At 41.0% G+C, this 14,621-nt stretch overlaps 1 protein-coding gene across 2 annotated transcripts in view; it reads left to right on the top strand.

The window, feature by feature from the left end:
• Positions 1 to 14,533, top strand: part of DBF4 (DBF4 zinc finger) — a 30,517-nt gene extending 15,984 nt beyond the window's left edge. The window contains exons 5-13 of one of the 2 annotated variants that reach the window (XM_040352414.1): positions 383 to 433; positions 3,300 to 3,369; positions 5,846 to 5,922; positions 6,387 to 6,417; positions 6,514 to 6,559; positions 7,726 to 7,851; positions 10,186 to 10,300; positions 11,429 to 11,553; positions 13,387 to 14,533. In XM_040352414.1, coding sequence (XP_040208348.1) covers positions 383 to 433; positions 3,300 to 3,369; positions 5,846 to 5,922; positions 6,387 to 6,417; positions 6,514 to 6,559; positions 7,726 to 7,851; positions 10,186 to 10,300; positions 11,429 to 11,553; positions 13,387 to 14,428 — 1,683 coding nt within the window. In that variant the 3' untranslated portion in view covers positions 14,429 to 14,533. The remainder of the gene's footprint in view (positions 1 to 382; positions 434 to 3,299; positions 3,370 to 5,845; positions 5,923 to 6,386; positions 6,418 to 6,513; positions 6,560 to 7,725; positions 7,852 to 10,185; positions 10,301 to 11,428; positions 11,554 to 13,386) is intronic. The other variant, XM_040352415.1, reaches the window with a different exon arrangement.
• Positions 14,534 to 14,621: the final 88 nt, after the last annotated feature.

Below are 14,621 nucleotides of genomic sequence, written 5' to 3'. Positions count from 1 at the left end.
CCACAATTCTAAACATCTACAACATTTTATATCCAAACTGCAGCCCTTTTCTTGCTTTTACCTTGCCCTTGAGGCACAAATTCATCCACTGATGCCAACAGCCCCCCACCCCCCCTTCACTTCCTCCAAATGACACCAAAGATGTGGTATAAATTTTCCCCCACTGATGTTGGAACCTTTTTCTACTCTTAATGGCCACAGTTCGGCCCCGCCAAAAGTCTGAAGGACAGTAAACTGGCCCTATAGAAAGTTTGGAGACCCCTGATATATGGTATTCTAATTGTTTGGCTGCCATTTGTTGAGAAAATTATTTAAGTTTGAGACTAGAGCCCTTTCTTGGTGCTTTTCTTAATATTGTATATTTTAAAATTTGATTTTATAGAATGATGTCAGCCGTGGAAAGTCTTTACTGAAAAAGGTTATTAAGCAACAGGTGAGTCTATCACTTATTTGAACGATTGCTATTCTAGATTCACTCTGCCAGCACTTATAACAGTTCCTAAATTACTCCCCACAGGTATAACGTACAGAAGTCCATGAATCAACAAAGTGAAATGCTAGGCGCTGAAGTAGTCAGATAGGACAGCTCCGTTTTTATGATTATATTAAAATTATTCACCAGCTACAGCCTGGCATTTTTCACTAAATGCCAAGCTGTTGTAAATCGAACTTGAGTGAAAACTTCTGTCGAAGCATTTCTCATTCCCTCCCACACATTTGTATGGACAGCCCTTCACAGTATTGGGTCAGTAAAAATGTATAGCATTGGCAGGAGCAGACTAGCTTGTCAGGAAATCTCAATACGTTGCCTGATCAGAACAGTCTGGCAGCATATATGACACGTGCATTCCTAATTCCAAATGCTTGTTGTTAGCCCCCTACTACTTCCTACATTTTCCTGGTTTCACCCTGTGATCTCTAGTCATTGGCTGATGGGTTTAGGTTCAGCTGTTACATTTTTAGGCTTGTGTTAGGCCCGGTTCACACATATGCGGCCGCAGTTTCATTGCAAGAGTTTAATGTGGTTCTGTTCACCAGGTCAGGTGCAAATTTTTACCTGAAATCACACATGACCCTTTGTAAAACTGCCCTGTAGCCACCCGCACATGTTTGAACTGGCTCTATTGAAAGCCGGTCCGATTCTCACATGTGCGAATTGTATGCGATTTTTAAAAATTCATTCAATTTGCATATGTGTGAATTGAGCCTTTCGGCATCCTTTTTTTAATAGAAAATGCACTGTAATGCAGGTTAATATTACCTGTTGAAAGGGGAGAAACCTATATCTGAGATCACAAAAGCAGTGTGATGTAAGAATACAGAAAAGGGAACCCTCGGTGCTTAAATCGGCATTCAGCTTCACACTTAATGCTCAGAGCTTTAGCCAAAAGGGTACACAACATATTTGCACGTTATAGCAGATTTGGCCATCAAAGGGACCCCTCACCGAACCCCACCCCCAAACCCTGTGTTCCATCAATGTAGATGTCATCGCTTTTTCACGGTGTGGCATCTTTGGCCATCTTGATTGGCTGGCCTTTGATGCTACAGCTCATGCACATGTGCACTGGAGTTAAATCCTCCTGATGGTCACTGCATTTACATCTTTGCAGTAAAAACCTGCCTGCCAGCATTTTTGTTTTTATTCGGCTTTAAATACTGGTCTAGTGTACAATTGCATTCATCCTCTATACTTTAATAGCAATCGTTACTTTTATTGTTCTTTCCTACAGAGGTTGAAAACTAGTAAGCCTATACAAGGCCCCTGGCAAAGTCTAGTCCAGTGTTTCTCAACTCCAGTCTTCAAGGCGCCCCAACAGGTCATTTCAGGATTTCCATTATTTTGCACAGGTGATTTGATCAGTTTCACTGCCTTGGTAATTACCACAGCCATTTCATCTGAGGGAAATTCTGAAAACGTGACCTGTTGGGCACCTTGAGGACTGGAGTTGAGAAACTCTGGTTTAGTCTAATGACACAATGCAGTGGGTGGAGCCTACAGTGATGGATGCAATTCTGCTAATATCTTTCAGAGTGCATTTGTTCTGAAACTTTAAAATACCAAATTGGAGGAGGGTCTTTCTGTAAACATTCCAATATGCCCCACACCTCATTGCTCTGCTTGGCAGCTAGAGCTAATATTTGGAGGAGACTGTTTCTAACTAAGCAAATTGGCCAGCAATCTGGGCTGTCCAGCATTTGATCAGTGAAAAGGCATGGGAGATAATGGTAGTAAAAATAATTTGCAGCTCAACTTGGCATCTCATATCAGCTTTGGAGCTAAGTTGAGGATATAGCCTCATGCACACAGACAGAAACAAATGGTGATTTTTTTTAGAAGCATTTTATTTTTTTCTGAATGCAGCTTCATTTTATCCAATGCACTCTTGCACATGGTGTTTTAATTTTTTTATTTTATTTAGAGCAATAAAACTTCCCAAACCAGCATTTGCAGAGCACGTGCCTATAAACATGTTTAAATGCATTCTGGTGGCTAGAATAAACATTTTAGTTGATACAATTATTTTACACCTTTTTTCCGGCGTGAAGGTCCAGCTTCTATACGAGTATTTTAGTACATTTGTGTGCATGAGGCCTATAATTTTTCATATCGTGTAGATAGCGCCGCACATGATATTTAACCTTAAATATAAGGTGAATGGAAAAACTGGTTTTAGCTCAGGCCCCAGCCCATCGATCATGGCCCTCTGGTCCGGTATGTGAGCTGAAGCCAGTTTTTCACTCACGTTATGTTTGAGTTGAATTCAATGTGCAGCGGTATCTGTATGCTATATTACATTTTGGAGTCAGATGTGCTCTTTCTGCCAGAACCTGACTAGAGTGTAAACCTGGAATAATGACACTGCAGGCTTAAAGTGGCACCGATCTGTTGGGCCCCTTTCACACAGGGCACGTCTGACTTGACAGACTCTGCTTAACAGGGATCTCCGTCTCGGCTCACTGTGGAGACGGACCTGTCGGAACCCACTGTCCCCCTCTATGGAAGATCGGATGAAAATGGATCCGCCTGTTCCGTTTTTCATCCGATGCCAGACAGATGGCAAATATGGTATCGGATAGCGGCGGATGTCAGCGGACTGAAAAAAAAAACACAGGCAGACCTGATCGGACAACATGTGTGAAAAGGGGCCGTATGGTGATTATAACTTTTATGTTATATTGGTGCTCCTGTTTGTGTAAACCTCTCTGAAAAGATTCATCAACATGTATGTACTGTCAGGCTACTACTTGTATTAAAATCATGAACGGTGTGCATTAATTTCTGCTACTTTTAACAGGAAATTCTTTCAAAAAACAGCATATTGGCTAATGCCTGGAACTGGGGAGTCCGAATTCTGCATGTGGATGGTAAGCAATACATTTTGTTCAGAACTAAAAATCTACACGAGCTGCGAAAAACAAAGCGAACTTGATGGTGTTTAAGGACTCATACACTGTTTTACAGGTATGAGGTGTTTTTTTTTTTCTGTCTCTAAATGCCCCCGTGTGTAGAATATTATTGATGACCAATGATATAAAAGTAAAGATAATAATATATGCAGTCGCAGAGGAAATCACAGGATGGTGTTATGCTCCAATCAAAATGAATGACTGGACATAACTGATATACAGCCTGGTGACACACTTTGGAGCTGTCTTACCTTGCTGACCACCCAGGCTGGAAGGAAGCCTTAACCCCCTAGGTGCCACACTACTGGAAGGACGGATAGGAGTTTTATCCCCTCTACCCCCGAGTGATTCCATTGGTTTTATTTAATGCTGCTTACCTTGCAGTCTCAAGGTAATATGCTAGCACACTTTCGGGTGTCACCATACACCAAAGATTCACCAACAAGTCACCTTGCCACCTGCTGATGTAATTTAGCACCCAGCACTTCACTTTGCAATTTATTTTGATTAAATTGCATTACCTCTTGGACTGAGTCGCAGTTGCATCATCCATCATTGGTGTATATCAGTTATGTTCAGTCATTCATGTTGATGGGAGCATAACACCATCCTGCGATTTCCTCTGATAAAACATATATTATCTTTACGTTGCGATTCTATTTCTGCACCCAGCACTCTACTTGCTCCTTGCAATTTCTTCACCTCTTGGACTGAGTCGCAGTTGCACTATTTACACCATTCATATGATGTGATTTTACTTACATTACACAGTCACCTATTTGTATGTATTTGCACTCTTGTTCAGTTCACTGTTTTGTTCATCCATCGTTGTATATCAGTTATGTCCAGTCATTCATTTTGATTGGAGCATAACACCATCCTGCGATTTCCTCTGCGACTGCATATATTATCTTTACGTTGTGATTATATCTATGCACCTGAGTCACCTTCTCTACACTGTTTGCACATTCATTACACCTTTCGGATGCACCTTATCTTAGCATATATTCAATTATACTATTTTGGTTATTTTATACATTTTACCAATTGCACCATTCTATGCTATTGGAGCACAATACCATCTCTTGATTTTTATTTTTTTATTTTTTCCATGTCTCACTGTGGGTAGTGGTTGGCCCATACGGTAGTTGCCGCACCTTTACCCTCTGCACACTTAGTTTCCACTGTAGCGCAGGAATAACTACTTTACCCAATGATATAAAAGCACGTGCCTAAACACAATGGCAAAAAAATTGGCTTAAAGAGGAAGTATACCCTGATCGGTTTTATTTCATCTTTGTTCCCCCCGCAAAGTAAGGGTATAATGGGCTAGTATGCTTCGCACACTAGCCAATTATGTGCCACTTACCTGCAAACAAAGCCTGCTGTGTCCCCGCTGGTGGCCACATCCATCTTCTGCCCTCTTCTTTCCGAGGCCGCAGACTCGAGCTCTGTGACTGACCTGAGCACCGTGCATACGCGCGGGAAGCTGTCAGTCACGGTACATACGAGGTGAAGAAACGGCATAGAGGATAGTTTCTCCACAGCACTGATGGCGACATCGACGGTGTACAGGAAATCTAAATGGCGCACGTTCAGGAGATCTTTCCACTACCGATGGGCAAGCCTTATTATATAGCATGGGTGCTCAACCTGTGGCTCTACAGCTGTTACAGAACTTCAAGTCCCATCATGCCTCTGCCTTTGGGAGTCATGCTTGTAACAGTCAGTAGCTTGCAATGCCTCATGGGAATTGTAGTTCTGAAACAGCTGGAGAGCCACAGGTTGAGCACCCATGTTATATAGGCTTACCTATAGATACATCTTAAAAATGTGGGTTTACAAACACTTCAAGGCAAGTTTTTTTTTTTATTTTTTTTTTTTTGAAGCTTCTTTTCTTCTGTCAGGAGAGAAGCGTTTACAGAAGTCCCGGTGTGAATGAGGCCTAAAAATTAGAATAGGCCAATGGTGTCTGGTTTTGCTAATGCATCTTTCTTAAAGTGGTTGTATACCATTTACAACCACTTTTACCTATCTGTAAGCCTGGATTAAGGTGCTTGAAATATCTCCTTAATGTTCCTGTTCAATAAACATTAAAGTAGGTCGGAGCATATCAAGTACAACAAAATGGCATGAATGTAAGGATGACGTTCCATGTTTTACAACGTTTTTAAGATGTGTTACTAAGGCACTCGAGCACTTTTGACCGTTGTCGTCAAATCCAGGCATTTCCAGGCATCCTATAGGCACAGGTCCAGCAGCTGCAAAATCAGAGAACATGGAATATGCAGCAGTTGGACGCCGCTGAGTGGTGCCCGCAGTAGGACCGTGTGTGTTCAGAGAAGCATGCTTAAAATGTATCTGTAAGAAAAGGTGTACATCGTTATCGGGGCTAAACTTTTATACACTTGCATCCATTTTTTTCTCTTGACAGAAGCAAAAATTTATATAGAACAGAAAAAGAGATTGTTGCAACAAGGGAAACAACCTGAAGCGGCTTCTAAACCAGTGGTAAATAACTACATGTCATTTTGTTTTAATGTTTTTAATGTATGCAAATATAAACCAAATTAATTTCACTGCGCTCAGGTTGCGGACAGCAGCTGCCATAAATTGTAGGTGACAATTCACAGAATATTTAAAATTAAAATGCAGTGCTTAAAGTCCATAAATCTCATGGAACACCTGAAGTGTGTTTGACATGTATACAGTTGTTGAGATAATATTCCGACACCACAGCACACCAGGTCTCTTACCCTCAAGCATGGACCACTAAATTATAGGTGGTCTAAATACAATTTTAAGTATGCTGTAAACTTATTTGTGGGCTTTTTTTTTTTTATCGGGGTAGCATTATGTTTTTGACGAGAAGCGATGCTGAAATTCGTGTGTGTATGTATGCTGTGAAACATTTCTTTTATTTTGTTTCCATTATATGTTCAGTATTTTATTCAATATTTGTATTTATATAACAGGTTAAACAACCAGTACGTCGAAAACCAAGAGGTTAGTAAAGAGAATAAATAAATTTGGGTGGTGTCAACCCGGAATTCAAATAAGAAATGGTGACATCTGTGTGTTATTTTTTTTTTTTTTTTTCAGCACAGAAATTGAAGAGCCCCTACATCAAGGTGGAAGACCGCAGTTGGTAGGTTACACACAATCTTGTCTGATCTACTTTTTTAATTGGTGCCCCCATTGCCGGTACAAAAAGCTGCATAAAAGTTTTAATTTTAAAGCCTATAAAAAAAAATGTAAATATCCTGACTTTTGCCCCAGCTTCCATACTTCAGAGGGTGACCTCACAATCTTTCTGGTGAGATTTAGGAGGTAAGGATACCAAATATCGTGAGCACACTCCAGGAGCATCATCTTGGGATATTTGGAATTTTTTATTCTTTTCGGGATCTCACCAAAAGGATGGCGGTATGTATGCATTTGCTGCAGGCAGAAGCTAGGAGTAAGATGAGTTTTTCTTTTTTTCTTTTTTTTTTTTATGCCATGATTTTGGGGGGGCTTTAGTTAGGAACCTATTGCTCTTTAGTGCAAGGTCTGCTTTAGGTTTTGTGCTTACACATTGCCCACCAAGTACTCCTGAACACTCAGGGTGTCAGGTATGTGGTAAAGCTAATATCTGAGCTCGGAAACACTAATTGGCCCATTTGCTATATGATCTAGGAACAATACAGTTTGCACATTCATAAAAATCTATGCTTTGATGCACAGCCAGCAAAGCTCAGGAGTATGTGTAAAATATGTATACATACACTCTGTGCTTTTTTATTTTTACAGCAGCAGTATGGCCACCGCTTCTCCTCCCTCCTTTTCTATATAATATAAAATATCTCATAGTCCATTCACGCTTGATTATGTTTGGCAGATGCTTACCTAAAATATTCAGAACAAGTGTTTCTTTGCGTGTTGATGTGGTTTCTTTTGCATATCAAAGCATGTTTTGGTGCATGATGGCAACATTATGCGTTTTTTTTAAGTGTTTCTATTTTATTTCTGTTAATTAAGTGTAAGTAGGCCCTTACTGTTTTGATTTTTTTTTTTGAGACCAGAACGTTGAATCTTGAAGGATCAATATCTATTCCATCAAATTCCTAATTTTTTATTTGTTCATATCCGTGCAACTTCAAACTTTTCCTCATTCTTACTTCACTCTTCTGCTGAGCAAACATAAAATTCAATCTGTGTAAGACAGGACTGTTGTTGGGATGAGGAAATGCAATAATATTTAGTATGTGTAACTTTCTTCTTTTATAAAATGTATGTGATGTCTTATTAAAAAATCAAAATGTCCTATTCCAGCCAGTACAGACCGCTATATCTAGTGCTTCCATGCTTCCGATCTTTTCAGTCTTCGCCTTCCAAGCTGTGCCAGTCAGTGGAAAAGAAAGCTGCAACCGCTAATAAAGCTACAGACACAAAGCAAGGGTATGCTAATAAATATAATATCCATTTAGAGGTGCACTGAATGGAATTTTTGGTGCCAAAACAAAAAATCCAGGATGCACTTGGCCGAAAATGACAGCTATATATGTATTCAATTTTTTTTATTAATATCATGAATTTAAATAAATATGACTTTATCGGCCATTATTGGCACTTGACATGGGAGTCTATGGAAGGGGTGCCCCGGCTTTGAAACATCGATGCTCCCCGGCCGTAGGTCTTCTGAACAACAAACTTTGCACACTTGTAGAGGAAGAGTGGGGCTACATGTGTGCCAAGATTGGGGTCCAGAGGACCTAGGGCCGGCTGGTACTGGGTCCCCAAAATCCAGGAGATCAGGAGCAAAAAGATGACTCGAGTATAAGCTATGGGGGGCATCTTCAGCACAAAAAAGTGCTGAAATTTTTTTACATGCTGTTTATTTAGAGATATTGTAAAACTGGAAATGTGTAAACATTTTAGTATTCAACATAAAGTATGACTGTCTTTTTAGCATACCAAAATATCAGTATACATAGAAACTGTATATATTTTGACATATAATATAGTAGAAACAAAAGATTTTAACATAGAATTTGGTTCTATAACAGATCCTTATCTTTAAAATGTGTTGGATAATACCAGAAGGGGAAAATAGAAAATGTAGTATTCATAATGGAAAACCAGACATCCCTTTTTTGCATGGAATCTCAAATCGTATGAAATATTCTTTCTGATGGCATTAATGCTGTCTTTAATTTTTGAGAAAGATGAGGGATTCTTCTGATTAAATACAATGGCCCATAGTGTTGCAACAGAAAACATATGGATTAATTGTAATGAAGAGAAGGATAATTCTGAAATTGGAGCAAATAATAAACCTATTGAAGGAGAGAGTGATGAAACTAGATGTGATTTGTGAGGCCCCATGTTAAGTTTTTGATGCGGTTTTTGAGTCCCGTAACCTATGAAAAACACCATAAGCACAGTAAAATGGTGGTAAAAATGCAGCTAAATCGCGGTAAAATCAATATGGGCACCACTTTCTCTTAGCCGTAAAATGCTGATAAGGCCATTTTTGCCCAATATGTTTAGCGGGCCGAAATTTCGGTGCATCTCTAATATTGATAATGTCAAATTAGGGCAGTAATGACATGTAAAGATTAGTATCTCAGGCCTTCCAATGAGAAATCGTGCCTTTTGTTCATCTGAATAGGCTAAAATTAGGTGGTTGCTATAGATTGCTGCCCGTAGCAGTCCCACCATGTATTTGTTTTCTTTAGTATGCCTGTTAATCTAAAATAGAAATATTTTACAAAAAGTTTACTTTTTTGTTAGTCTCTAACACTGCTTAGGATGGAGAGAATTATTTACCTAAATTTTATTTTTATTTTTTTAATTGTCCCGGAGGACATGAAGGACCACTGATTGGAGGGAAGGGACTCCTTCACACAGCGTACAGGAACAGCACTGAGGCTGTCAATCATAGGCTGTGTGCTGGAGCTGAAGGGAAGAAGCAGTGCTATCCAAGTGTAGCAGATGAGTGTTTAACTTCGGCAATAGTATAGTAACGTGCAGGTTTAGTCGCTCGCGCTCATCTGTCAATAAGAGTCTCGCTGCAGCTGGCCAGGTAGCTATCGTTCCTTCTAACTTGGAGACAGATGGATCCTCTGTAATGCTTGGGCTCTTCCAGGAGGGTTGTTCGGAAATCCTCAGCAGGAATTGGATCGGTGTAGCTAGCGTCGCTGGCGGTGGGTGTGGCACGCATTCGTAGCATGTGTGCTTCTTCATCAGGCCGTAGTGGGAGCCATGTTGGAGGTAGTATTTATGGACAGCTGAGCTGTAGGCAGGGCTGCGTTGAGCGTGGAGTAAGGATAGTAGCAGCATGATGCACAAAGCTACTAAACAGAACTAACATGGGTCCCCTCAACAAATGTATCTAATAATGAGCCATATGCACTAAAATAAGAGTGTCTTCTAGCATGTCAGCAGAAGCTGTCACTATTGCAGCTTTTTGGACTTCACACCCTGACTTCTTTAGCTTATTTCTATCTGGGACTATTTGTGTGCTGGATCTTTTTCCTTTATATATTGTGTGCTGGAGATCCTTCCCCTGTCACCCTTTTTATCTCTTGGTGTCAGGAAATCTTGTCGGAAGTGACACATGCTGATAGCAGAGGAACCGGACAACGCAGAAATGACACACTTGGTGCTCTGGGTTAAGACAAGTACACACTATAGACGGATATGCTTTGCTCACATTTCATGTCAGAGGTTTTCAACTACCTTATGTTGAACATGGTATATTTATGGAGTTTTGATTTATTTATTTTTTAGTTTAAACAAGACTTGGCACGGGCAAGATGGTGGAAACAATTCACATTGTATAATGAGGGAGAAGAAGCGTGGATACTGTGAATGTTGCCTACAGAAATACGATGATCTTGAAGCTGTAAGTATTGTACAGATGTGTGAGGCCTACTGCTGGAAGATGCTGATTACAAAGCCAACCACAAGTTCAAAGGCTTTTGCAGGTGTTTGCCTTTTAAGCGTGCCTTCCGATTATTTATTTTTTTAATAAAGAAAATTCACTTGCCATCTGTTATCTCTAAAGTGGCCCCCAATTCCTGGATCATGTTGCATTGTCTTCATTATCCTTGGCCCTACCAATAATGTGGTGTCCAAAACCTGGTTTGTGGTGGCATTGACCAACTTGGGTACAACCAGCCCTGTTTGGATCTCTCGTGCTGTGTTGTGTGGTTTTCTCTTTTATCAGCTATAACCACTAGAGAAAATCACTGTTTGTTCTCCCAGCAGGAACAACTCCCCCTGCCGGGAGAACACAATAGCTCCGCGGAAGGGATTCCCCCACCAACACTGACTGTGTTGTTGATGAGGGAATTGAGTGAATGGAAATCGCACAGTCTAGAGCTCGCTTTAGTGCACGAGTGGACACTGATTAGTTAGAAATATTATGGGTCTTGCCTTTCACAATGTTCTTTTGCATAAAACTAGTCCTGTACAGGGTTTACCTTTCTGTAATATCCAAATTAATTGTTCTTCACTTTCCTACCAAATGGCGTCCTCCTTTTGGTGACTTCAGGGTGCGATTTCCATTGACATCAACCAGCACAGATGTCTCTGAAATCGCCCACGAAGTTGGGACTGACGTGCGGGAATGAAATTGTGTGAGTTCAGCTGCACAATTTCATTTCCGCTGTCAGTGTGAACCTGGGCTAAAGGGTGGTTGACAGTCGGCTAGGAGGCGATATGTTGCCCCCAGACACCTTTCTTAACCCCTGAAAGTCTGCAGCTATGCGACACAGCCCCGTTGACTTAAATGGGTCCTGTTTGATGGTGAAACTGCCCACTGAATGTGATATGGGACATAATTTTTGACTTGTGTGCATCTGGCTGGCATATAAAGTTTAAGGTGAGTGGACACGGCTGGTAAAGCCATTGCTCGGCTGACTTTTGACACACAAGTGTAACAAGTCCTTATGAATATTATTTTTCCAGCAGACATGGCTGAATTGTTTTCATATTTCCTATACATGTTTCCTTTATTTCTTTAATGCAGCATGTTGTAAGTCCGCAACACAAAAACTATTCTCAGGGACCTAATTATCAAGATGTGGATAATCTCATCTCCATGTTTGATTTTGACTTTGTGGACTGGTCAGTGTGTAGACAAGAAGCTAAAAGGTAACGTTCCCAAAGATTTACAGTACTGTCTTGATGATTTCATTAGAAATGGTTTAACCACTTTCTGACCAGGCTTTTTCTGGTACTTTGTTTTACAAGTTTCAATCTGTAGTTTTTGCTAGAAAATTACTTATAACCCTCCAAACATTATACACTTGTGATCCTTTTTTTTTTTTTTGTAGCAGAGACCCTAGGAAATTGGCGATCGTTTTATTTATGTCGCACAGTATTTGTGCATCGTTTTTTTTTGGGGGGGGGGGGGGGGTTATAAATTTGGGTACAGTGTTGCATGACCGCAACTGTCATTCAAAGTGTGACAGCGCTGAAAAATGGAAAGTATTGAGGTGGCTAATGGACACTCGTATTGTTGCACTTAAATGGACATGTATATTGAGTTGTGCGTAATGCACTTCCCTCACACTTATAGTATGAGTTACATTTACATAAATTAAGCACATATTTGGGTTGATTTACTAAAACTGGAGAGTGCAAAATCTGGTGCAGCTGTGCATGGTAGCCAATCGGCTTCTGACTTCATCTTCAAACTACAAGCTTTGACAATAAAACCTGGAAGCTGATTGGTTTCTATGCACAGCTGCACCAAATTTTGCACTCTCCAGTTTTAGTAAATCAACCCCTGTGTGTTGCATACAGCTGTTGGAATTGTTAGCCATGCAGCGCTGGTGGTATTGGTTTAAATTAACTTGGTCCCTAAATTTGTTAACATTTTTTAAAGAAGGGATATATGAGGAATTGGAACCTGGGCAAATATGGTGAATCAATCTTATTTGACTGGCCTAGTGAAGCGCAACTGAATAAAATATGTAAAGCCCCATACACACGGTCAGACTTTTTGACAACAAACTTCAAAATGAGCAAGGTTTCCAAAAAATCTGACCGTCATCCGACAAAAGTTTGCTCTCAAACCGATAAACTTTTCGGCAACAAAAGTCCTACGGTGCAAAGTCCTATCGTGTGTACAGAAGCCCATCGGACTTTTGTCCAAAGTACAAACGCATATGCTCGGAACCAATGTTAAAATCAACCAACAATAGCAGAAGTTGACCAAAGGGTGGCCGTAAAAGGCAAAAAAAGCTGAAAATACCTGTGATTTTGGGAAAGTTTGCTGAAAAAGTCCTGCCGTGTGTATGCATACCAAGTTCACGGCAACGCCCTTCAAACAAAAAATCCACAGAAAAGTTTGTTTGAAGTCAGACCGTGTGTATGAGGCTTACATTTTTAAATAACAAACCTGTCATGCTTACCCCCACTGTGCAGTTCGTTTTGCACAGAGTGGCCCCGATCCATGTCTTCTGGGGTCCCTCGGCGGCTGTCTCTGGTCCTCCCCGCAATTAGTCACCACAGTCATGCGAGAGCTCGCATGGTGGTCACTTATTGCGGGCGCGCTCCCGTGATGCAGCATAGCCGCTCACTGTATCACTTGGCGTGCCGCGTCACTGGATGTGATTGACAGCAGCGCCAGCCAATGGCTGCGCTGCTCTCAATCCATCCGCTCTAGCCAATCAGTGGCCAGGCTGAGCAGCAAAGAGGATCGTGGCACCGCGCGCGGGACTTTTTAGGGGTCAGGTAAGTATAAGGGGGGCTCGGGCAGGCAGTATCAGATGTTTTTTCACCTTAATACATGCATTAAGGTGGAAAAAAACATTTTCCTTTACAACTCCTTTTTAACTCCTTCTCAATGTCCTAACTCATTTGGACCTAGCTTGTAGAGAAGAGTCAAGAGCTGATTGGTTACACTGAATGATTTAGCAGTTGTCATGGATATCCTTGATTCTCAACATTTTCCTTTCTCCGTGACTTTTTTGTTTTTAGTTCTGTATTGATGCCGACTGTGACTGTTGATTGGCATGAAAAGGAGATTGCAGAAAAGTATCAGCAGGTTTACGAAAAAATACCTTCATCTGGAAGGCTGACACCAGAAACCGTACAGAGGACTGAGTTTGAGGATCCACTTGCTGCTGCTGACAACTGTCTTGTGAATAACATCCAGAGCCCTGAACCTATGGATTCTGTTTTTTGTCCAGTTCAGATTGTGGAAAACCATGCTTGTGCATCGGACAGCTTTGACATCCCTCCTGGAACACCGGCCTTTCTACCATATTCTGAAAAGTCCCTGACCCATGTCGGTGACACCGTAGCCGTATGTGATGGGAACACCCATCGTCCTGTTCATACCTCACAAGAATTAACACTGGGGATATCTGCCACACCTATCCAAGAATGTTCACCTGAGCCTGTATATGAATATCCAAGTAAAAAGATGAAACTGGATGGTTCCTTGGTTTCGGAAACTTTGTATTGTGAACCTCTGGATGCTAATCATGTGACTAAACCAGTAATGGACTCTGTACCTAAGGGGTTGGAGACAGCCTGTCTATTAAACCGTTCAGATGGATTACATGACCAAAGTCTGCAAAGCTCCCCCAGCCAACTGCACAGAAAGGTGAAAAGATTGGAGCGCAAGGCAAGAAAGCAGGTGGACCTCTCTGCCATGCCTGTGGAGGGCCTCTCTGCCATGCCTGTGGAGGGCCTCTCTGCCATGCCTGTGGAGGGCCTCTCTGCCATGCCTGTGGAGGGCCTCTCTGCCATGCCTGTGGAGGGCCTCTCTGCCATGCCTGTACGCAAGGTGTCTGTTCCTGTGGAAGATCATGAATCTGGTTCATACAGAGAAAGACTTTTATCATTATTTGAGACCAGTGAAGTGCAGTCTGAGTTCTGTGGGTTCTCTTGCAAGTCTGGGAGTTTACCTCATGGTACGGATGTCAAAGAGGGACATCCATCTTCCAAAGATGACTTTATTTGGTGCTGCTTTTCAACCACAAGTTCTTCTGTTGAGACGTTTTATGGGTTTTAAGAGGATTTTTTGTTAATGTCCAAAATTGAGTTTGTACATTTTTAGAGTATTTTGGTCTTTTCAAGTAAATGCTTTTTCTATTAGTACAATGAACAGTACACACAATTGATTGCTTTTGTATGGAGAAGAGCGGATTTTTAATTTTTTTTTTTTAAAGTCTTTTGGTCTTTAATGGCAACTTGTTAGATACTCT

This window comes from Rana temporaria, chromosome 5 (assembly GCF_905171775.1).
Source record: "Rana temporaria chromosome 5, aRanTem1.1, whole genome shotgun sequence".
Taxonomy (NCBI): Eukaryota; Metazoa; Chordata; class Amphibia; order Anura; family Ranidae; genus Rana; species Rana temporaria.
This window is presented reverse-complemented; position numbering and strand designations above follow the sequence as displayed.